This window comes from Drosophila miranda, chromosome 3 (genome assembly GCF_003369915.1).
Source record: "Drosophila miranda strain MSH22 chromosome 3, D.miranda_PacBio2.1, whole genome shotgun sequence".
In the NCBI taxonomy this organism is placed as follows: domain Eukaryota; kingdom Metazoa; phylum Arthropoda; class Insecta; order Diptera; family Drosophilidae; genus Drosophila; species Drosophila miranda.
In genome coordinates, this window is record NC_046676.1 from 16,391,467 (window position 1) to 16,414,588 (window position 23,122).

General features: G+C 45.2%; 3 protein-coding genes across 8 annotated transcripts in view; 2 read left to right on the top strand and 1 right to left on the bottom strand.

Moving 5' to 3' along the window:
• The first annotated feature begins 1,773 nt into the window (after window positions 1-1,773).
• The window catches only part of LOC108158404 (neogenin), a 37,484-nt gene continuing 16,135 nt past the window's right edge, over window positions 1,774-23,122 (top strand). For all 6 annotated transcript variants that reach the window (XM_017290666.2, XM_017290667.2, XM_017290668.2 and 3 more), the window contains exon 1: window positions 1,774-2,534. In XM_017290666.2, the coding sequence (XP_017146155.1) occupies window positions 2,450-2,534 (85 nt within the window). In that variant the 5' untranslated portion in view covers window positions 1,774-2,449. The remainder of the gene's footprint in view (window positions 2,535-23,122) is intronic.
• On the bottom strand, window positions 16,281-16,754 carry LOC117187734. Its single transcript, XM_033390519.1, has one exon. The coding sequence runs from the start codon at window positions 16,752-16,754 to the stop codon at window positions 16,281-16,283; it is 474 nt and encodes a 157-aa protein (XP_033246410.1).
• On the top strand, window positions 16,555-22,322 carry LOC117187926. Its single transcript, XM_033390894.1, has 2 exons — window positions 16,555-19,240; window positions 19,306-22,322. Exons 1-2 carry the CDS (start codon window positions 18,863-18,865, stop codon window positions 19,480-19,482), a joined length of 555 nt encoding a protein of 184 aa, XP_033246785.1. The 5' UTR covers window positions 16,555-18,862; the 3' UTR covers window positions 19,483-22,322.

Below are 23,122 nucleotides of genomic sequence, written 5' to 3' on the forward strand. Positions count from 1 at the left end.
ACCTCGCCCCCCACCCATCCCATCCCATCCATCGTCAATTTGTCGAGCCTGGTATGATATTTTTATTGCTTTAACATTTAACATTTCCCTGAGTGAAATTATAATTAACAAATTTGAGAGAATTTAAGAATGGGAATGACTTCTGGTTATGGTCCGAGATCTTTTGACGTATACTGTTTTTCATTCGGAATGAAAAGGGAAAATGCGCGCTCTGTTGCTTTGAAAATCAACTTGTTATTTTTTATCCCCAACTTCAAACCCAAAAACTTCCAACGATGTTCCGCTAACAGCCACATAAAACTACAGCTCAAAGGAGCACATACGTATGCGAACAAAAACCCCACTAAAACCAACTTTAAATTAAAAAATTCACTTACCAAAGTTGATAAGTTTCCAGCACTTCAATTTCTGTACATTGCGCGCGCACCAATCCTCTGTTAACAGTTTTTTTTAACATCCCAACTTAACATGCTGCTCGGTTAAGGCTCTCCTTTTCGCTCTCTTTGAATCGGGTATGAATCGGTAGCAGCAATGAGTCTCATTCCATACTTTTAAATTATGTACTTTAATTAATTAATTTTTTTATGTGGTTGGGTGCAATTTTCCACAGGTTCAAATAAATAGCACATTAACGGAAGAGGTTTTGGTAACTGAAACGGTTTTGAAACGGAAAGGACGCGATTTTTTTTACCATTTTCGCTAAAACCTCTTTTTACGCAAAATGCAACAAAAGCAAGTGATTAAAATAAACCAGTCATTTAGAAAATTGATATATTAATCGGATAAAATTGTGTGGGCATGGCTAAATGTTCTATTTAGTTAGCTATATTGCACGGAAGATCAAAAACGAGGAATATGATACACTTTCGGTATTTTTGTTCCGCAACATGACGCGGATTGAGCAACATTTTTCATACCCTGGGGAAATGTATGTTATAGAACTGAGAAAATGTTTGTCATCTAATGCACCAATATAGGCCAAAACTATTCAGTCTCTGTTTTAAAGGTATTTCAACGATATTTTGAAGGTAGTGGTCCATTCACAGAAACCAAGAATGGGTATCGGGATCGAGATATATTTACAAGACCCTAATCATATGCATTAATATGTCTCAAAGATAACAACCTGAGATAATTTCTATATTAATTGCGTTTTTAAACAACTTGGAAAAACAGTTTCTTCATATATATTAACGAAATAGGGTATAGCTGAGCCCAAACTCCGCTTGGCGTGACATTTCATATTCACTTACGTTTCATACTCACTTACGTTGCCACTGTTTTTTTGTTGACCTTTTTTTAGTTAAGCCTTGTTTCTACACTATACAATAAAAGAGAGTACTTAAAAGTAGTCAATCAGGTAGAAAATTGATTCATTAATTGGATAAAATTATGTGGGCAGAACTAAGGGTTTTAGTTAGGCAGCATTATTCAACGGAATAAAGAAATTGAGCAATTGGAACGATTTTTCTCTTACGTTTTATTACGTTTCATTTTTCGCTAAAACCTCTTTTTACGCAAAATACAATAAAAGCAAGTGGTTAAAATAAACCAGTTAAGTAGAAAATTGATTCATTAATCGGATAAAATTATGTGGGCATGGCCAAATTTGCTATATAGCTGAGAATATTCCACGGAATATCAAAAACGAGGAATATGTAAAATAGAGCTTGAATTCGTCAGTATATTTACGGTATATTTCTTAAATGAGACCGTATACTTTGGTGTATTTCTGAGGGTCGGACGGTATATTTCATCGAGAAGTCCGCGGTCACACTGCATTCGGCGTCGAAAAAAAACTGAGCAAGGTCGTTCCGCGCATGCCGCGTCGGGGAATTGCTGAAGGAAAATAATTTTTTTTTGAAGAAAAGGACGAGATTGATAATTAGTGAATAAATCACACGAAACTGTAAGCTGTGTGTGCGGTAATTCGGTTAGTCTAATACAGAAAAGCGCGAAAAATGTGATTTTGAAACTGCAGCTACAATTGGCGACGCTCTTCAAGTGATAGTTAGAGCGAGACAACACTACTCTCTGTGTGTGTGTGTTTGTGTTTGCGTGCAATTTGTTGATGTATTTTTTTTTTGTGTTGTTGTTGCTGCACAGAAATGCAGGGGAACAACAAAAATAACTAAATTTGTTGTTGCATGGTGCAAAGAGCCGGCAAAACAAACGTAAACGTAAATCTGATTGAGGAAACGCAGGAACACGAAAGATTCGCCAAAGAATACACAACAAAAGTGGAGTGAGGTTCTGTGCGTGTGTGCCCTCTCCTGTAAGTGTTTCCCTGTGTGTGTGAATGTAAGAAAAGAATCAAATTAAAACCCCCAACGGCCAAAATGCAGTGCCAGCAAAACGTCGCGGGATCGTAAACAAAATTCTCTGGCCCTCAAATAACCGCGTAACGTAACCGCTCCCGTAAATAAGCAGTAGAAACAATTTCATTAACATGGCCCACACGACGATAACAACGTGGATTCTGAGTATATTCCTGATCCAGCTGCAGCTGTTGCAGCCTTCAATTGGCAGTCAAGGTAGGAGTGTGTTACACGTTTTACTATACTACACGTACTCTATTTCCTGGTGACGGAAAGTCTGGTCGACGTGCCCGAAACCATGTATTGGGGCTGAAAAAAAACTACTCATAGTTCGATGAGTTGTGTTAACAGCCTGATAAGAGTCCCCAGTATATGACATTTCGCTAGCTTTTCGCAATTGACGTACATACATACGAGCAGACATATGGCCAGGCCCAGATCGAGCCACATGAGGAACAACCTTGGGCAATCATTTAGGTAACTCCCCCTTATTGCTCTCCACCGATAGATAAGGCGACACCCTAACGGGAGGGGCTGTCAATTAGTTATCTCCTCGCCAGCGCTTGAATTTCAAACATTCCTAATGAGCTTCTCCTGAAGCGATAAACAGGCACTTCGTTACAAGAAATGCGAAGCCCCGACATCAAAAATAATAAACTGCACTGCACTTCAAGAAATATGAAACGAGCTGTTCGCTTGAACTGCACTCGAAGCTTATTTGCTATATAAGCAGAAGGCTCTAAAAATTAATATTTCATGGCCATCCCACAGCAGAAACTATTGCATAGAAAACGAAAAGCAGGCACTAAAAAGAAAGGGCCAGAAGCGACAAAAATACTCCAGCTGCAGCAATTACGATTAAGTGATGAGATTTCAATTAATTATACGATTGATTGTATCTTCCAAAGTTTGGATTGCAAACATGCAGTTCTTCTGAAGGGCCTGCGGAGACAGACAGGAAGATCTAGAATGTAAATCCGTTTGAAACTTGTAGGTAGTATTTCCACTCGTGGAATTAAGGTGAAACCGAATCGGGGTTCTTTTCTGGTGCTGCTAATAGTTGAAATTTCAGATTCGAGAGCACACAAAATGGAGTACCGAAAACGGGCCACAGGAGTCATTATCATTAGCCAAAGAATGGAACAGTTTGCCCGACCAACAAGTGTTTGGGCCCAGGCGTCTAGGTACAGGCACAGGTAAACCGAAAATCAATTAGGATTGGGACCTGCAACAGTTTCAGGTCAGATATTCGGGTCCAGGCAGGGATTATAAAACTGGAAACCATTGGCAGCTGCACAATGCACAATTTAGTGATTGATAGAAGGTTGTGCTCTTCTGGCCTAGGGGCTTATCATATTTCAGTATCTTTTATGAATTATAGTTGTTGGCAGGGGGGAAAAACAAACAAAACCGAAATGAGGGAGGGAAACGGGGAAAATCCCCACAAAATGCGCAAATAATGCAAACAAATTTCGACCTCCTGTGAAGCCGGAAAAAGCCACCCCTAAAGCCGAAACACGGAGCAGAGGAGGACGGGCTGGACTCTCTTATCAGGACTGGTATTTATCAATGCCAGAAGCTCGAAGGGAACCCCACATACAAATTATATGATGGGGCATGTCCCATGCAAATGGAATGAAAATGAAAAACGGGAATCTTTGAAACAATTTGGGTCATGGCATGTCATAAGTCGAGGCACTTTCCCCCAGATTTAATTAAAAGCTTTGCCCACCAAGTCTATGCGGTCGCGCGGTAATTAAAAATATTCACCTATCCACATGGGTGTGTGAGCCAGCGGGACAAAGGACATAGAAATGTGCTTGTACCTACAGGCAGGTGACACAATGCCACACAATGGAGTCTCTGTGGCTCGACTGGGAGCTACTCTCGAATCCAAGCATACCCTGGAACCACGTGCTGAGGTCCTGTTCCCATTAATTCCTACTTTATTTTCACATTTCTGGTCATATTTGTACGCTTTGGTCTTCTTTGAGAACTGTGGGAACTGTGGTAATTGTTTCGTGTCCCGGACGAGTTCCCGCATTACGTGACGCAATGTACAATATGGGACATACATATAGGGCTGAGCGACATGTTATTCTAATTTCGCACCCCTTTGTCATACACGATTTTCTCCCCGTTTCGCTTTTCTTTTCCCTCTGAGGGTGCGCTTGTCAAAATAAACATTTCCATATGGCCCAGGGCCCAGGGCAGTGCGATGCGATGCGATGTGTCGTAATGTGCCACAAAGGAAGAGCCGGAGAGCCGGAGAGAGTGGTGGTTGGAGGGAGACGGAATGAGGTCACTCTTCTTCACTGTTGAATGCAGACTAATTACGGTCCGAAGCAATGTCTTTCAATTATGAGCTGGTAAAGAGACAGGCAGAGAGAGAGAGAGAGAGAGAGAGAGAGACAAAGGCGGCAACACAGGAACAGGACAGAGCGCAGAAGTGCTGACAGTGCAAGCGGAAATACTCTGCTGATCTGTTTGCCCACCGATCGACATGGAAATATGACTAAGACGCTAAAAGGATGCCCAAAGAATTTCGATATAGAGGAAATGTCTCACTCTGACTGGCTGGCACTTATCGATGGATGGATGGATGGATGGACTGGACCCATTCGTCATCACAGATTTACATAAAGCCTGGCCTGGGCTCGACTTAGCCTTTAGGGCTGGAAACACAATGGAAACTCTTGTTTGTCGGGGTCTTGTTGGTCCAACCAGCTGTGCGGCAGCTATGATGCTCTGGGCACTGTGTGGTTTTAATTGCAATCAGTTTTGTTTTATTTTAATTTATTTTGCACAGAACGAACCACAGAAACAGAAACGGAGAAAACTTGTACGTTCATATGTTTTTGGGCAAGTCATGTTGCTGGAATTTGCAGGGGAGGGGTGGGGGGAGAGTGCACCCAAAAAAACAGAGACGAACAGAAGAACAGTAAAAACTCCCGCAAGCTCTCCTCCGTCCCTCGAGTGTCGTCTCTTTCCCACCTCTGCTGGATGCGTGCCTGCTGCTGGCAGAATGCAATTTTGGACTTCGTTCGAAGCTTCTTCCTTTTGGCAATTCGACATGACAACATGAATAATTCACTTGAACCCGCCACAGCCCCTGCCACAGCCACAACAGCAAACAAGCGACCGAAAGAGAGGCTGCAGACCCAAAAATCCTCAAAGTTCAACAAACTTCGAGACTTTGGTCAGAGAGCGGCCTCACCGCAGGGGCAGAGCGAAAAGAGAGTCAGGTGATCTCAAGAAACCAAAGAGGAAGTGGGAGGATAGAGAGCCAAGCACCGCAAGAGTGAGATCCTTGGGAATGCCTCACCCTATAGTAACACACCTTGCGAATGCCACAGCAGAACTGAGAGCGGGAGTCCAGGAAATGTCCAGAACTCCATGGCGATTTGCATTCTGTGCCATCATATGGGGGTCTCGTGCAGGGTATTGAGTGCGTAGGTGGGATCTGCTTGTGGCGGAACTGTACCACAACAGGCTGGACAGCCCAGTCGAAGGACACACAACGTTGTGCCATTCCAATGAACTAGTTCCAGGCCGAAACCGACTCTCTCTCTTTCTATCTGTACTTTATTTACCCGTTCTGGATCTTCTGGTAGTGGAGAGTGCTTTAGTGGCTTAAAGTGCCGTTAAAAACATGCCATGGCAATGTTTCCTGCCCTGTCCCCCGTCCCCACTCCAGTTCGTAAATCTCACACCTCTTAGGAGTCAGAGTCCGGCTCCTCCGTCGCCAGACTGGAGCTATAAAATATCAGAAATTATCTGCCTCCACGCCTCGAATCGCACTTAATCACCTTTCGCAGTGCCAGGGAGTGGGCAACGAGAGCGAGCGAAACGGAAGTCGGCAACAGTTTTTTTAAATGCAGTCATTTAGCCAAAGTGCCAGCCAGGAGGCTCCACCCGGCTCTAGGCCTAAGATCTTCCCAGTGCCACTAGTGCCACGCCTTTGCTGGAAAAAGAACTCAATTACAAAACAAGCAAAACGACGAGCTTCATAATTATTTTGAGCCCAGTGGAGCGAGCGATAAGCCAGCCCCGAGTGCCGGCTGGCGGGTGCCGCTCCTCCTCGACTCCTCCTCTCAAGGCGCGAGACAACGACAGACAACAAGCAACAAAGTAAACAAAAGTTTTTGCATTATTGTACCTCGGGTACTCGGTTCGACGTATGGGATGGGTATGCTGGATTGGTGCCTCGGAGGGAAGCCTCGGTGTTATCTGATGCCCAGGATTAAGAATACCGCAAAAATGCTGCTTGGCCAAGGGATATCGTCTAGTCGTAACATCCACTAGGGGCCTTTTGTACGCTCTCGTTTAGTTATTCTTCGCGTTGCTCTTCGGGTTTCAGGTTTCCCCGTCTGCCCATGGGCCACATTAATTGAAAAAAAGTCGCTCGCTTGGCTTTGGTTGGCAAGCAAATGGAGTTGGTCTTGGCTTTGGCCAGCTCCAAACTCCACCGGGCACTGGACTACTCCCCAGCGCAGCGTCCCCTTCCATTCGACGGGGGCTTATCGGTCAACAAAATGCTGGGCAGTGTGCCCCGAGATAAACTGCGGCCATGACTGCCTTTAAAGTAGATCGATCGTTTGATTGGCGACGGCAAAGCGGTCCCCCTCCACTACTCACATATCTTCGGAGCTAATCTAGCAGCGGCCTGCAATTGCCATAGAAAAAACGAGCCAAGCTTCGACCAGACTAGCCACTGCCACAAAAGCAACAACAACAATGGCGACGACAATGTCTGAGAGATCGTTGAATGGCGGCTCCAGGGGCTGAGGTGATCGGGGGCCCAGCCAAAAGTAATTTGTTACAACAGGCCACAAGACTAACGACGCGACGGTCGCAAGGGGCCAGACGACGAGAGTTTCGTTTTGTTCCGATCCGATCCGTTCCGTTCTGTTCTGTCTCTCGATCGAATCGAATCGAATGCGATCTGATCCGAGCGCCAATCGTCTCGGGCACTCGGCGACTCTTCGGCTCCAGCTGAATGAGCAGCGCAGGCAGCCGTTCGTGGCGTTGCTATTATTTTATTATTATCTACAAAATGCACGTACCTTATGCCACTTACCAGCGGCGACGCGACGCGAGGCGGCTGCAGAGCCACGGTAGTCGGTCGTTGGTCGTCGGTCGTCGGTCGTCGGTAGTCGTGTGGTTTCTGCCTGCGGTTGCGGTTATTGCACAGTGGGGTGGATGCTCTGCAAAAAGGTGGGCCCTTCCTTGCTTCCCAGCACTTTTGGGAGTGCTCTTCGCCCAACTCATTTAGCATTTAGCACTCAACTCATAATTGAAAAAGCCGCAATGGGAATATTATGTAAATGATGTAAGAAGCTTAAGAGGGAAATTCACAAAATGAAAGCATTTCCCAGCCCAGTCTGAAGTCTAAAGGGCAAGAGAATGCTATTCTCGTATAGACTTGTTTTGCAGTTCCTGCCACACCATGCAAGCTTTAAGCCAAGCAGCTCTGGTCCTCTCTGTCTTCCAGCTGGGCATGATCTTATCTCAACTGTTGTCCGCGTCCGCGCAACCTAAGTAGGTACTAAGTGCTGCATATATCATAGCCCCTGCCCCCCGCCCCTTACCCCCCTCCTCGCATGCCCATCGTGATGTTGAACTGAACCCAAAGCGGGGCCAACATTTGCTGCTGTTTGCAGTTGCAATTGCAATCGCAGTCGCTGGATTAGATGTGGCAGCGGCTTATGACGCGCCATGTCCATGTGTGGAGTTTCCTGGTTAATGGCAATTATCCGCCGAAGCAGCCACAGCTGGGTGGCGTCTTCAAATTGAGCCGTCTGTCATAGGGGGGACCTGGCCGGGGGGCGGGGAACCATCTGACATTTGCCATAAAGTATCGTAAAATGCGACCAGCCCGGGATGATTTCAGTTTGTGTTCAGATCACTTTGGCTTGTAGTTTGCTGGTGGAGCCATTGGGTTACCATCTTTATGAGGAGCCAAATCATCCGAACACTTTGAAGATGCAGCTCCAGAGTGGCCAAGCACTTGAGTCTGCACAGGAAGCCAGTGTTTGGGCCAGCAGTGGCTGGGATGCTGCTTTGCGGCTCTCAGGGGCTTTCCGTATTGAGGTCTAGCATTATCCTTGAGTCGAGTTGTCATTGTTAACGCCGAAACAAGAGCCTCAGAGACAAATATGCAAATCTTGTAATGAGGTGGCAAAATACAAGGCTCTCTCTCTCGCTGGCACAGCACTGTCTCTCCCTCTCGTGGCTCACGTTTCTGCCTGCTGGCAATGACACAAATTGCTGTTGTCTGCTCGCAATTTGCATTTGCCAGAGGAAGACAGAGAGAGAGAGAGAGAGAGAGAGAGAGAGAGAACGAACGATGGCGGGGGTGGATGGAAGCACCTACTCTTCTAATTGAATGTCGAGCATAAAATTATGTCAGTTGTCGAGAGAGTGAGGCGAGACTCTGCTGACAATGATGATGGGAGTACACACACACACACACACACGCACATACATATGTAAGTATGTGGGCGTCTGGATCATTTTACAATTAGAAAAATAACTGGGAAAACTGTCGTGCTCTTCACAGTTATCCAATTATGCTGTTATGTCTGATATGAGCGTTGAGAGGAAGGAGAACAGCAGGAGACTGAGACTTCTCTTTCCCTCCAAGTTGATTTTCCTCTTTACAAAATGAGGTTTTCTGCTTCTGCCTCTGCCTCTCTGCTGCCCTCTGTCGCCGATAGCGGTAAGAACATAACGAGAGGCAGAACTTTTCTCCCTTTTGTTGTGGCTGTCCTGACAAGCGTGAAATTGCCCAGAGAGAGTGGCGCGGCGAGGTGAGAGGGAACTCCATACTTGAACTTTCGCAGAAGGTGTTTGACATGACAACAGCGAGGAGGCAGAGCGAAAGGAAGAGTTGAGAGAGAGAGAGGGAATGCCGAAGCTCATGGACAAATGGGCAAGCGAGAAGACGGGAAGTCACGTAGACAGGAATAGAGAAGAGACTGAAAGAAAAAGCATGTGGACCTGCCAAAACGTGATTGATGGCGACGAGATCTGAAAAAGAATAACAGAGTGAAAGAGAGAGAGAGAGGGAGAGGGAGGAGAGAAAAAACAAAGCAATAAGAAGACGGGAAACGAAGGCTGGATGCCCAGCAATAAGGAATCGCTTGGAAAATCCCGAAAAAACACTGAAGAGCTGAGAATGATACACCAAACTTTATAGTCCAAAATATTCCTATGGAGCTAAATGGAGCTATCTCTTAGCGTTTACCCTTCTTTGGACTACAGGGTATTCGGAGACGAAGCAAAGGCATTTAATTATGCTTCGGCTGGGAACGTTCAATGTCAATCAGGAAAGCTCTGTTTATTTTTTATGCAAACACTGTCGTTGCTGCCCCTCGGTAGCCCTACTCGTAGATACATAGATACATAGATACATACATATGTATGTGCATGTACACAGGCAATTATTGATGTCAATCAAATCATTTATAGAGATCAGAATCGTTGGAGCTCTCGCATGTAGAATGAATTTCAATTCGAATCGAGGAGGAGTACAAGTTCAGGGACAGCCATCAACCATCATCATCATACGTTTGTCATTTGTTTACACGCACAAATATTCCCTTTCAAATCTCGTCTCGTCTCCTCTATCTCCCTCTCCCTCTCTCTCATTCACTCTCTTTGAGGAATGGCATTAGTCTTGGGTAAATATTTTCCAACAAATATTTAACTTGACACCCAATCCGGTGCGTGTGTGTGTGTGTGTGTGTGTGTGTGTGCACTCTCCCCCACACATTTCGCCTGCACTCAGGTAAGTTTGTGCTCTCTCTCTCTCTCTCTCTCCTTAGGGAGTCTGTTTCCAACGGTCCCCCGTTAGTCGTTTGCAAATATTTACCGCATTATCGGTATCCAAAATGTGATTGTAACTGATTCATAAGTCAACTCATTCCCGTCATTCGACTGGCAATTCACCAAAAGCCCACTTTCGAGCAGGGCCCAGACTGTACTGTACTGTACCGATATGCAACATAAATCACCATTAAGCAAGAAATAAACAAAAATCTAAGCGGTCTCCAGCAACAGAAAAAAAAATAAATAAATAAATGAAAATTCACTTAATTGCGTTTCGACCAGACGGGGGCTTGCCCCACGACAAGGCGGAGGAGGGGAGGATTGTGGTTCAATAAACCTCCTCGAGTTGTGTTTGCTTTATTGATTGCCTTATCACCAGCTCAAACTTCGAATCGGATCGAATCGAATCGGATCGGACGTCGCTTTTACGTTGCACTCAATTTTCATTTATCAACAACGAGAGAGAGGGAGAGGGAGACAGAGAGGGGGAGACACGCACGCACACAACAGACGTCCGACGATCTATAGATAACTTTTTCGGGGGTCAATTTTTGGAATCAAGCTCGGGGCTCGACCTGCAGTTGGGGCTCTCGCTCTCTGTGCGTGCTGTCATAAATATGTAAGAGTGCATCTGTGTGTGTGTGTGTGTGTGTGTGCATAACGAATTTATTGCTTCTCCCCTATCTCCTAGCCCCTCCACTCCCCTCCTCTCCGCCGTCCATCAATTGGATATGCAATGCATCCACCAAAAAAGCGCTTTCTATTTATGAAAGTTGCCTCTTGTTGTGGCAGCTCTCTTGGTAGGTTATAGGTCCAACAGTTCTCTCTCTGTGTTGCCCCCTCATCAGATTCGCATTCTTCCTTTGACATTTCAATTTTAATTAAGATTTTCGGTTTGTTTTGCGCGTAAATAAACAACAATTTGAAGAGACTGTGATTGAAGGGCAAATAGGAAGGGGAAGGGGAAATATTTGAATGTTTTTCCTCGGAGGAAGAATATTTATGGAGGAACAACAACCGTTAGAATCATTTATTGCTAAATTTCTATATACCCTTTTTTTAGTTCACAAAAATGTTTCGTGTGTCCTGTGTGTGGGGGTGGTTGGGGGGACGGGGAGGGTTCCTTGCCACAACTGAGATTTTATTGTGGAAAATGTGGCTGTGTTTTGGGGATTTTCATGACACAATAGAAAACAGAGACAGTGGCCAAATGAATGAATATTCCATTCCATCCATTGATTTACTACCCTTCCGACACGCTCCTGGAGGGACCTGTCTCCCCCCCCACCTCCCCCGGTGAGGGATAGACGAGTGCTCGTAACATATTTGCATATGAGTTTGGCCAAAAACATTCCAGCACTTTGGGGACGACTGGTCAGAGTCCGTCCATGGTCTGGCTGGGCGGCCAGCGGTGGTCCATGGCTCTTGTCGATGGCTGCTGTGTGTGGGCAGAGTCGCCCCAGCCGCCGCAGTCGCTCTGGACAGCGGATAAATCCAAGCGGACTGCGTGTGGGCGCCGAATCCGAGACCCGACTGCTGTGCAAAAATTAAATGCGAAAATGCTCCTCTCACTATCTCGTGCTGGGAGTGCAATGAGCTGCCACTTGAACTTAACCCGTTGCACGGGCAGGCACAGCAGTCGAAGCTGAATCTCAAAGATACAACACATCGATGGCAGCTATCCACGGCGCGGGGCAAGCAGCAGGGAGGGAGGCAGGGACACAGACACATAATTCATACATTCGAAGCATTTATCGATTTTTCTCGCCCTCCGCTCAGCTGACTCTTGTGTTGGCCCAGTCCATTATTGCAGCCCCTGTCCCTGCCCCTGCCCCTGTCCCTTTCCCTGCCCTGGACGCACAATATTTTTTCGATTTTGCAACAGACGCTTGCCACACAGAGAATTTTCCCTCATCAGCCAGCACAGCACACCCTCTCTTTCATACTCAACCTCATCCTCCCCCTCATCTAACGCGGCTTTCAACAGCTTCACTTTATTATACACACACACATTTCTATATCCTTAGATCCACATATATATATATATATATATATACATATATATATATGTATAGTGGCTGTTTGTCGTTGTCGCTGGTTGTTTGACTCTTTGCGGTTTGCCCAACACACAGAAATGTTGTTTTGACGGGGCCAAACGTCGAGACGTCGAGGGCTTTTGGGGGGTAGCTGGGGTTGGGGTTGGGGTTGGGATCTGTGGGGAGCACTCGAGCTAAAATAGAATGCCATAAAACTCAGAGAAATAATAAAAAGGGAACTCGGGGCAGAAGTCAGATGGCAAATGTTTTCAGTTTTTCCCCCCCCCCCCCCCCCCAGCTCCTGTTCCTGCTCCTCTTCCTGCTGTGACTGCTCCTTCTCCTGCTCCTTCTCCTTCGCCTACTCCTATGATGGCATTTCCACTCTCTGCGGATGATTCATAATGGGAGAGCGATGAGTGCTTGAAACTATGGCATGCCATACGGTTGCGCGTCGGAACATTAAGGCTCCTCGTATTATACGATTATTTGGCGACAAGAACACCAACAAGGAACATCTGGTGGAATTACGACAGGGATATCAAGAAAATACCTCAATTTCAGAAACATTCGGGGATATAAATATAAATTCAACGAAAACAAAATATAATAAATATTTAAAATAAATAAATAGATAAAAAAATAAATAATAAAAGGAAACATAAAAAAAATAGTAATATGTAATAAATAAAAAAATAAAAAATGTTCAAAAAACATTAATATGCAATAATAAATAATAAACAATTTTAAATAGTAATAAATAAATAAAAAAAATAACAAATAATAAATAATAATACAAGAAAAAAATATATATAAAAAAAATATATATAAAAAAATATATATAAAAAAATATATATAAAAAAAAAATAGAAAAAATTATAAATAATAATAAAAAAAGAAAATAAAATAAAAAAAACATTGAATACATAATTTTCCCTACAAACAACACTGTATGGCAACATAATTTTGATCTTTCTTTACGATCTACTTAATTTTCGAAGATTTTCCGTCTTGCAAGCTCAGGAAAAACAAGGTAATACCCTTTGCCAGGGCATTCCTCCACTCCCTCGTTTCCACCAACTTAACTCTGCCCAAAATATGTGTATGTATCTCTCGCTAGTATCTATCCCTTTATTGCCACCTGATATGCACTTGACAGTCGAAAGTTATGTCTGTTTTCCCCCTTTTTTTTTTTTTTTTTTGTCTTTTCTGGGGGCCGACCCAGGCGATAAATAATAATGCGTGTCAAAATCAGATGATTTACGCTGCTCTGATGGCATTTTTCATTTTCATAATTTGTTGCCAACGAAAGCGCACAAATTCGGGGCTCAGTCTTATCAGGGCGTTTCCCCCCTTTGGCCCTCCCCCAGCCCCTGCCCCCTGTGGGTGTTCCAGCAAAAGAAAATAATTGTTTTTGGAAACTTTCTATGGCCATTAAATTAAGTTTTTCTTTGTCTGTCTTTGTCTTAAAAAACTAAAGACTTTTGATATTCTTTAATTGGATTTTTGTTCTTCTTCTTTGGTTATTTTTGATAATTTATATTGAAAATCATACAGTGTCTAAAAGGAATGGAAATTAAAAGATTATCTTTTTAATCATCTATAAAATCATAAAATCTATTAAACTAAATTCCGTAAATTTGTAATTCGATTATCTATGGAAATCAAATTGTTTGTTTTAATTACTTTCGCCTCCAGTCCCCCCACGCATTAAAATGCCATGAAAATCATTCCAAATTATTTTCAACCAAATCATAAATTGGGAAAAACTTTTCCCATTTGATTTTTATTGCCATTTTCCATTTTCCATTATAATTTCTATTTTCATCCACTTAATGTCATAATAAATAGCTTGAATGTAAATCGGGCAACCCCTGGCCTGCGGTCCTCTGCCTGCCCCTTTTTGCCCCACTAAGCAGCCCCACTTGTGGCAGAGACGGACTGTCGGACCGCAGAGCAGATCAAGTAGTGCCCCGCACATAAATCCACGTCAAGAGCAATTAACACTTTCGGAAATTGACATAAATTTCGGATCAGATCGGATCGGATCGGATCGAAGGAGAACTGAACCTGTTTTCCAGCACAATTTTTGGGGTATCTGTTATTATTATTTTATATTCTCAAATAGTTTGGCGAAAAAATTCAATTAACAGCGCCCCTTTCCCTTTCCCCCCCATGCCGCCGCCGAATGTGGGCAGGCGCCAGTCGGCCGGGGGCCTGGGGCATGCACCATGCGTGGGATGCCCCACTACGGCGGCTGCCGCTGCTGCTGCAACATTTTCCAGGTGCCTGCCATACAGACACACAGAAGTTGCATAATCGCAGACCCGGACCAGGTCGGAGCCCACTTCAAGTGATATGCGAAACAAATTAAAAATAAATAATTATGATCGCCCCCTCTTCCCCTCTCCTACACCGCAAAGCCATACTTGGAATTGCATAATTATACAAAAAAAATCCCAGAGCTGCCGAATCTGTGGCGAATGTTGGTTGGTCATCAGGCACACGACATGTATGTTGTTGTTTTGTTACCATTCTCGGGCAGTCGCTTGTGTTCCCCAACATTTGGAGCTTTGCCTTCGTTGGGTACCCAAGGATGCCAAGGATAAACGAAAGCGACTATTCAACAGCTGTGCGCCATCAACGACGATGACTCAAACAGGGGAAGAGCTGGTAGAGAAATGCCAGACGTTTCCTCCACTAGTGCATACCCCAACAACCAATTTGAATGCCAGACCACGTACATGGCACGTTGTTCCTTCCTTTGCCACTTCCTTGGCACAGCGCCCCATCAAAGAGGCAGACGGACGGATGGAACAGCCAAGTTGCCAATATTAAACGCATCAATGGATTTTATGGAGCATAAACAGGAAATTTGAAGAAGAATGTCCAATTTGCCGTGGCCAAAGGCGAGACAAAGAGCCAGAGAAGGAGTGGAAGAGGGAGAGGGAGAGGGAGAACGACAGAAGAGGATTGGTATTTTCTTTTGTCACTTTCAGGAAACTCGATAGCAAATTGGCATTAGAAGAAGGCACAAAACGTTTCCTTCAGCTGTTGTTCGAGCCCTCAGCTATCTCTCTTTCTCCGACTATCTATCTATCTATCTATCTATCTATCTCTCTTTATGGCACGACTGTCTGTGTCTGTGTGTGGTCTCTGCTGAAACCATAAAACATTAATTTCAATTTGAAATTGCTGCCAAAGCGATGTGGGAGGGAGACATGGACATATGCGTGCACTCTCACATGTAACCGGAGCCAAATTAACTGTAAAGCAGGACTGCATCGTATGGAGAGTGATAGGGGAGTGATAATAGGTGTGGAGGAGGAGGAGGAGGAGGAGGTGGAGCAGCCAGCAAACATAATGTGAAATTAATTTGTTAGGCAACCACCAAAGGCAGCAACAAAAACAGACGCAGAAACATGGAAAATATTGTTTTTGGGAAAAGTTGGCAGGCCACAACAGCTGTTCCTTTCCCCAGCTACCCAGCTCCCTGCCCTCTCTCCCTCTCGCTCACTCTCAGCACATGTTAATTAAAGTACAGCTATGTATTCTCTCCCTCTCTCTCTTTCTTTACTTCGAAAGCAACGCCACAAAGCCACCAATAAACACTATGCAACAAAATCGGTGCTTGTTGAAGCTAAATGATACTTGAATACCTCTCAATCGATCGCATCTTTCGCAAAAATTCAATCATTCCCTCAACTGTAGCTCTCCATCCGATTCGAAATGGGACGTCACTGAAGATTGTCCCCGATAGCCGCCCGATAGATTCTTTTTGGCAGGGAAAAGGTGCAACCTATAACCCTGTTCAAATACAAAATATTCCACCCTCAACAAATGGGGAGGGGGTGGATGCCACATCCAGCTGTGATCAAAAAGAGCAAGAGACAGAGAGTTTTATAGTTCAAAATTTCGTGCTATATTCCAAAAATGCTGTACAGAATAATCCTATCCCGAGGGGATAATACGGGTATTGTCTTCCGCGTTGACATCCATGTAGGAGTAAATGGTCCCCCTCCACACACCCTCGCTGATAATTTTGATCTTGAACATGTAGTTGCCCTTGGGCCCGGCCACTCTGGAGAACATTTGATCATTCAGAACGAAGTCTTTCAGGATAATGTCGTGCTGCAAAGAGCCAGAGCAAAAGGAGAGTCAGTCGAATGGCAGCTTCAATCGGGGCACTCACATTGATGGGGCAAGTATGGTTCACGTTGATGAAGGGCCGCAGGGCCCCGTAGAAGTAGTGGAACACATTGTAGGGATTCGGGTGCTTCATGTAGTGGCAAAGGTCCACGGTGACGTTGAACAGGAACGGATGGTAGCCGGAGAGCTTTTGAAAGACGCTGAAATTGATGGACACCTTCCGAATCGGTAGTTGGGACACTTTAATGTGGACATTGGCTCCGATAATGCCACGCCCCAGCACGTTCAGGCGGCAGACAGGCACCTCCGCATACGACGGATCCCGCGTTTCGCACTTAATGTTCGTGTGGCGTGTCCTGATGCCGCCGAAGGCCGCCATTAGAGCCCCTGCCAGGAGCACCGATATCAGTGGGAACTTCATGGGTAAAGCGTTGCTCCCAAAATGAATGCTTCCGATCGCAGGGAGGTATCAATTAGCCCGTTGTAAAATCATTAGTAACGAATCGTGATCGTTGAACTGTCACTAAACGCAGCCACTATCTGGTTCTCTCAGGCGAGGGCGATACGAAATGTTTCTATTTTATTATTCTCCTTCGAAGTCAATACACTGTTCAAGGCGATGCTCCCACCTATTCAGCCCCTACAAATGGGTGCTTACAACGGGTATCTTCTTTTGAGGAATATACATATCTTCCGCTTCGATCTAGAAAGAGATTCAGAGCGTAGTTCATGGAGGGAAACATTTCGGACCGCCCTCGTATGTACATATGTATGTATTACCCATCTTTCTCTGGCATTGGCATAATCTGTCAGCAGCACTTAACCCACACATAACTCAGGAGAGAGGAGTGTCACGCGGGCAGCGCCGCAGACATTAATTTTCAATTTTCAGCTATTTTTAGGGCCCGCTCAGTCTCTGCTCTTCCGACACCTAGGTCACAGCTGTTGAACTTCCGCCTTGGCTTCCCTGCTAATTTCTGTTTAATTATAACAAAAATACTGGATATACAGAATGCGTAGAACAGAACTTGAGTTGTTTCGAAAGTTTTTCCGACTTTTCCACTCGAATCCTTGACTCTGACTCCAGGGCACATCCCACAGGACTCTCTGGACAGCTGTTCTCTGGGACATCTGTCAGGCGGGGGAGTAGTGGTGGGGGGATGCTATCCGATCTGATCTCCTTATATGCACACAAACGCTAAAGAACTATTCAAAACATGCTCCAGCGATTGTAAAATTGGAAAAAACTCCCCATTCGAGTGGAATTTGAGGGGAACTTCCTGTGGAGGGGGCACGGCATATGCTTTCGATAAATCATAAATTTATATTCTTCAGCTCCAGTTCTTTGACACTACGTCCCTCCGTTCTCCAAAAACGAAACATCAAACGAACATTCGGTGGGGAGAGGCATGCGGCATGGGGCGTGGGGCATGGCATAGCAGCCGACTGTGAAATTCATAGATCAATTTGAAAATTTAACAACTGGCCATTAGCACTGTGGAGAACCATTTCTCATTTCCCCCATCGGAGGGAGGGCCATAAAATATGGAAAATGGAATTAAATCCGTATTTTTACAGTCCGGGGATTACGGTTTGTCAAAGCGCATGGAAAACAAGTAGAGAGGAAAACAACCCCTTGCAGGGGGATGAATGTAGACTAAAAAGTAAAGGAAAATGCAGTACAGTATTTGATCTGATTTGGGGGCCATTGTTCCTTCCACCGAGCCAAAACTGGGAGCTCGAGATCCAGCGCGATGTCCAGAATTGGGTCCATGAGCAGAGGGAGGGGACTCGCGAGGAAAAACGGCAACGGATCGCCTGCGGGGGACTACACGATGTGTGAAGGGCCGAGAAACGAGAACGCTTGTGTGTTTGTGATATGTGCATGTAAAAAGAGCGATAGAGAGAGATGCAACAAGAGAGCACGACGAGTCAGTTGGCTTCGATCGATACAAAACCGATGTCGTTGGTCGACGCGGTGGGGAGGGGGGGGGGGGGGGGGGGGGGGGGCGGTCCAAGACGGTGTCGGCTTGCATGAGCTAGAATCCAAGACGAAGTCCAACGGCAGGCAGGCCGAGCCGAAGCTTCGACAAGAACGCGACAGCTCGAGAGAGCGAGAGCGAAAGCGAAGGAAGGAAAGAAAGGCGCGAGATGAGATAAAGACAAGAGAGAACAGCCGCCTGGGCTGCTGCTGTGTGCGAGAATATAAATATACATATGTACAAAAGCAGGTACATATGCGGATGACCATGTGGTACGTTGGACAATAATAGCGATTTACCATACTGCTCCGTAATCAGTATGGCTATAATCGATCAATTATTCAGGCCATTGCCTGCGCAACCAAACAATGTTTTTAATAGGTTTTTTGGTTATTAATTTAAACGGGTACCTGAATGGTTAGATATCCGATCGAAGGGCGTTTAGTGACAGTTCAACGATCACGATTCGTTACTAATGATTTTGCAACGGGTCAATTGATACCTCCCTGCGATCGGATGCATTCATTTTGGGAGCAACGCTTTACCCATGAGGTTCCCACTGATATCGGTGCTCCTGGTGGGGGCTCTAATGGCTGCTTTCGGGGACATCAGGACACGCCAAACGAACATTAAATGCGAAACGCGGGATCCATCGTATGCGAAGGCGCTTGTCTGCCGCCTGAAGGTGCTGGGGCGTGGCATTATCGGTGCCAATATCCACGTGAAATTGCTCAAACTTCCAGTTCGGAAGATATCCATCAATTTCAGTGTCTTTCAAAAGCTCTCCGGCTACCATCCGTTCCTGTTCAACGTCACCGCGGACCTTTGCCACTACATGGAGCACCCGAATCCCCTCAACGTCTTCTACTACTTCTACGGGGCCCTGCGGCCCTTCATCAACGTGAACCACACTTGCCCCATCAACGTGAGTGCCACGATTGCACTCTCCATGGGATTTTGTGACTCTCCTTTTGCTCTGGCTCCTTACAGCACGATATTATCCTGAAAGACTTTGTTCTGGATGATCAAATGTTCGCCAAAGTCCCTCTACCCAAGGGCAGCTACATGTTCGAGATCAAAATAATCAGCGAGGGTGTGTGGAGGGGGACCATTTACTCCTACATGGATATTAATGTGGATGATAAACCCCGTATTAAGTCGGGCTAAGATTTGCTATGAGACTCTCGACTCTCTCTCTTTCTCTCTCTCTCTCTCTCAGCTGGATGTTGCACCCACCCTCCATCTGTTGGGGGTGGAACAGGGACTAAGGGTTGAGGTTTGAGGGTTGCACCTTTCCCTGCTAAAAATAGAATAAAATCTCATTAAGATCAGTAACAAACTCAATAAAATCCATAAAATCCTTAGATTTGAGAGGGTGCGACACCCAGAGGTCAGGGACAACGACACTGATTAAACAGAGATATAGTAGGTCAGGAAACGATTGAGTTCTAGAAATATTAGTGGCACTCGAGTGGATTCTGAAAGGTGCAATCGATTAAGCGGTATTTGAGTATCATTTGAAATGTATCATGAAAATGTGCCACCCTGAGGTTTGCCCAGATATCCTTGGCTGGGAGAGACACCAGTAGCCGGCAAAAGAAACTTAAGGATGCAGATACTCGTCTGTGGTCCTACTCGGTTCCACTTCTACTCCGAATTAATCGCAGTTCCTTCGATAAGTAATGCGCAAAAACTTTGAACAAAAGATACGAATTTATTTCCTGATGCCACATTCGCACACAAACCAGAAACCAAATGGAGAAAATTCGTTGCAAGGGGGTGAAAACTCTGCTGTTTTTCTTTGCTTTTCCAACTGCAAATCGGTTTTTCCTACCCCCCGCTCGGACAGCCTCCCTGGGCTGACAGAACCGATGCGTAATAACACTGTCCAACAAAAGGTTCGAGTGTAAAGCAGCGGTGGGCGGGCGTTCTTTGTGCCGAGTTGTGCCCACGACATGTTTGTTGTTCTTGGACTGTTCTTGGGCATTCGAGACATTTATTAGATTAAAGTGAATAAACGCTGAAAAAAGATGTTTGTTTCCCACAAAACATCGATGTATCTATCGAAAAGGACTATCGGAAGAGGATTCTAGTCGGTGGAGGAGGATGCCTCTGATGCGTGTGAGGCTGCACAGTGTACATTTCTTGTCCTCCCTCTGGCATGCCTGGGGGGGAGGGGGTGGTGGGTGGGTGCCTGGCTACATTTACAATTTCATAATGCAAAAGTTGCGCAGAGCAACAAGCCGGCAACCGTTGTCGTAGCCAGGATGCCAAAGGACAAAGCAAAGGCAACGCCGGCAGCGGAAAAGCGACCAACTTAGCCCCAGCTTAGTGACTTTTCCCCGTCGGGCGGGAAGGGGTGGTGGAGGGGGGGAGCGTGGGAGACACTGTTAAGGAGCCCCAGCATGTGGCCAAAGTCATTTGCCAGAACAAGTGAAAAATGCCGCTCAGAAACCAATGAACTTTGTGCGGGGAGGGCCCGGGGTCGGGGCGGAAGCGACAGGGCGGCCATTTTGTTAGACAACAGTGTCGGCCATTTTGCAAATAAGACGGAACGGGTGGGGAGGGGAAGAGACTGCCACATCATGTGTCAAATTAAAGCCCCAACGAAATGATGTATGGCGAGGCAGAGGTAAATTTCCCAGGTGACCACGCCCCGTAAAACCCATTTGATTGCCGCAATTAAATGCGGGGGCTACGGATTTCCATTTCCAGTGCCAGTAGCGGTACCACACCCAGGACTCCGAATTCCCTATTGACTTGTGCCCTCGTCGTGGCGGTCATGCAAACTACTCGTTTGTATTCGCTTAAACTCGAATGGTCTTTGGGGCTTGTGCTCGTACCCGTGTGGCGAATAAAATTGACCAGCAATCAACTCTTTTACGGCCCCGACTTGTTGCCGTAGAACCCACCAACCATACAGCTGTACCTTCAGGTGCAACCAAGATACATATCGATGCATATAGATACTCTCTTGAGTACGCTCTTCTGCTTCCTCGGAACCGCCTTCGATATCTGGAAAGTGGTATATCTTTTGAGCTTTCTGTTGAAATCTACAGAGACTCTGATTCCGCCTGGAATCAAGTCCAGCGCCATTATGATGGCTATCTTTTCGTCCTTCTACGAAGGTGATTACCTTCTTGGGCTGGATCTCTTGTGTCTTCAATCGCGCTGGAAGGCTGGAAGGATGGAGATATTGAAGGCTTCTAGCCCACAAAGAAGCCTATTGGGTCCTGAGGGACGTCGGCATAAATATCAGATCAGACATATAGATGTCTAAGAACTATAGATTGATGCAAATCCAAGGATGACTGACTGCAAACCGTCTTTGATGTGTTCTCAGAGAGCAGTCTTTCAGCCTAGGCAGGCTTGACTGTACAGCGCCTGCCTCCAGCCAAGTTAATGACCGATAGCCTGCCCGACTGCCTGGCGACACTCTGACCGGACAGTCGTCGTAGTTTCTGTGTCTGTGGCTGTATCTGTGTGTCTTTGTCGCTTTAATTAAAACATCACGTAGGAACACACACACCGCACACCGCACGCCGCACACTCGCGTGCTGCTTCGCTCGTGAGGCATTGGGCGGCAAACTATGTAAAGGGGGTCTCTCTATATCTAGTCTCTGGTAAGCCGCTTAAGTTGCCCCTTCCACACATACGTTTAGGCTTCCCTTTGCCTTTGCCTTTGCCTTCCCCCTTCCGAATCGTGTGTCGCGTAATTATGCTAAAGCCCTGCCCCGCCCCGCCCCCGCCTGCCTGCCCCGACAATCTTATCGCTGGGAGATCAGAGAGCCCCTCCGAAGGCCTGCAAATTGATTTATAATTTCCATTTCCATTGGCAGCTGCTCTTTGACACAGTTTTGATACAGTTATCAGCAGCGGCTATCGTCGTCGCTTCGGGGTGGCGGCAGCAGGTACAGCTTTTGTACCGCCCCAAAATGTTGCATATCCATCAGTGTGTGTGTGTGGTACCCACATCATATCTTATCGGGCCTGTAATCGAACACTCTTTATCGATTTCCATGTAACAAAATGAATGTTCAGTTAGTGGAGGGGGGAGTGGGAGGGAGGCCTGTTAACATAAAAGAAATTGAGGTTATGTTATGCACAAATCGAGGTTATGCATGTGTACATATATATGTATGTGTTTGTGGACACTCGAGTACCCTGCATGAACCCTGCACTCGTTCCTTTTTGGACACTCTTCGAAATAACTTCCTTTAATCTTTCTTTTTGGATTATTAGAAATCAGTTTTCTCCCAATTTCGTAGAACCATTCACTGGGTGGCAGGGGCAGAGGCTGTGGCAAAGGCGGCAGAGGGATGCCCAGGCCCCATTGTATCTATGTTTCTATGGACAACAAGTCCTTCAGTAATTAGGGATTATTTCCACTTATCGCTCGCATGTTTTGAGTAAAAATAAGTGTAAACTTATGAAAAAAAAAAATAATAAAAAAAAATAAGAGAAATATAAAGATCTAAATTTATATTTCTCTTGTTTTTTATTTATTTATCTTCATAAGTTTACACTTTTGTTTATTGTGTAGAGAGTTATTTACTTCAATCTAATAAATATCATTAAATATTTTTAAAGAAACTTTTTGTTTTATTACTTTTTTAAATTGTAATTATTTATTCTACTATTTTGATTTATTTGTTCTATTATTTTGATTTTTTTAATATAATTTTATTTTTTAACTTTAAAGTAAAATTGATTGATTAATTCGTTGTGCTCGAAACTATGGAACTGCCACGAATACACTCGTGGGAGTGATACGGTGGACTCATTAAGGGTTTTTTTTTTTACTTTT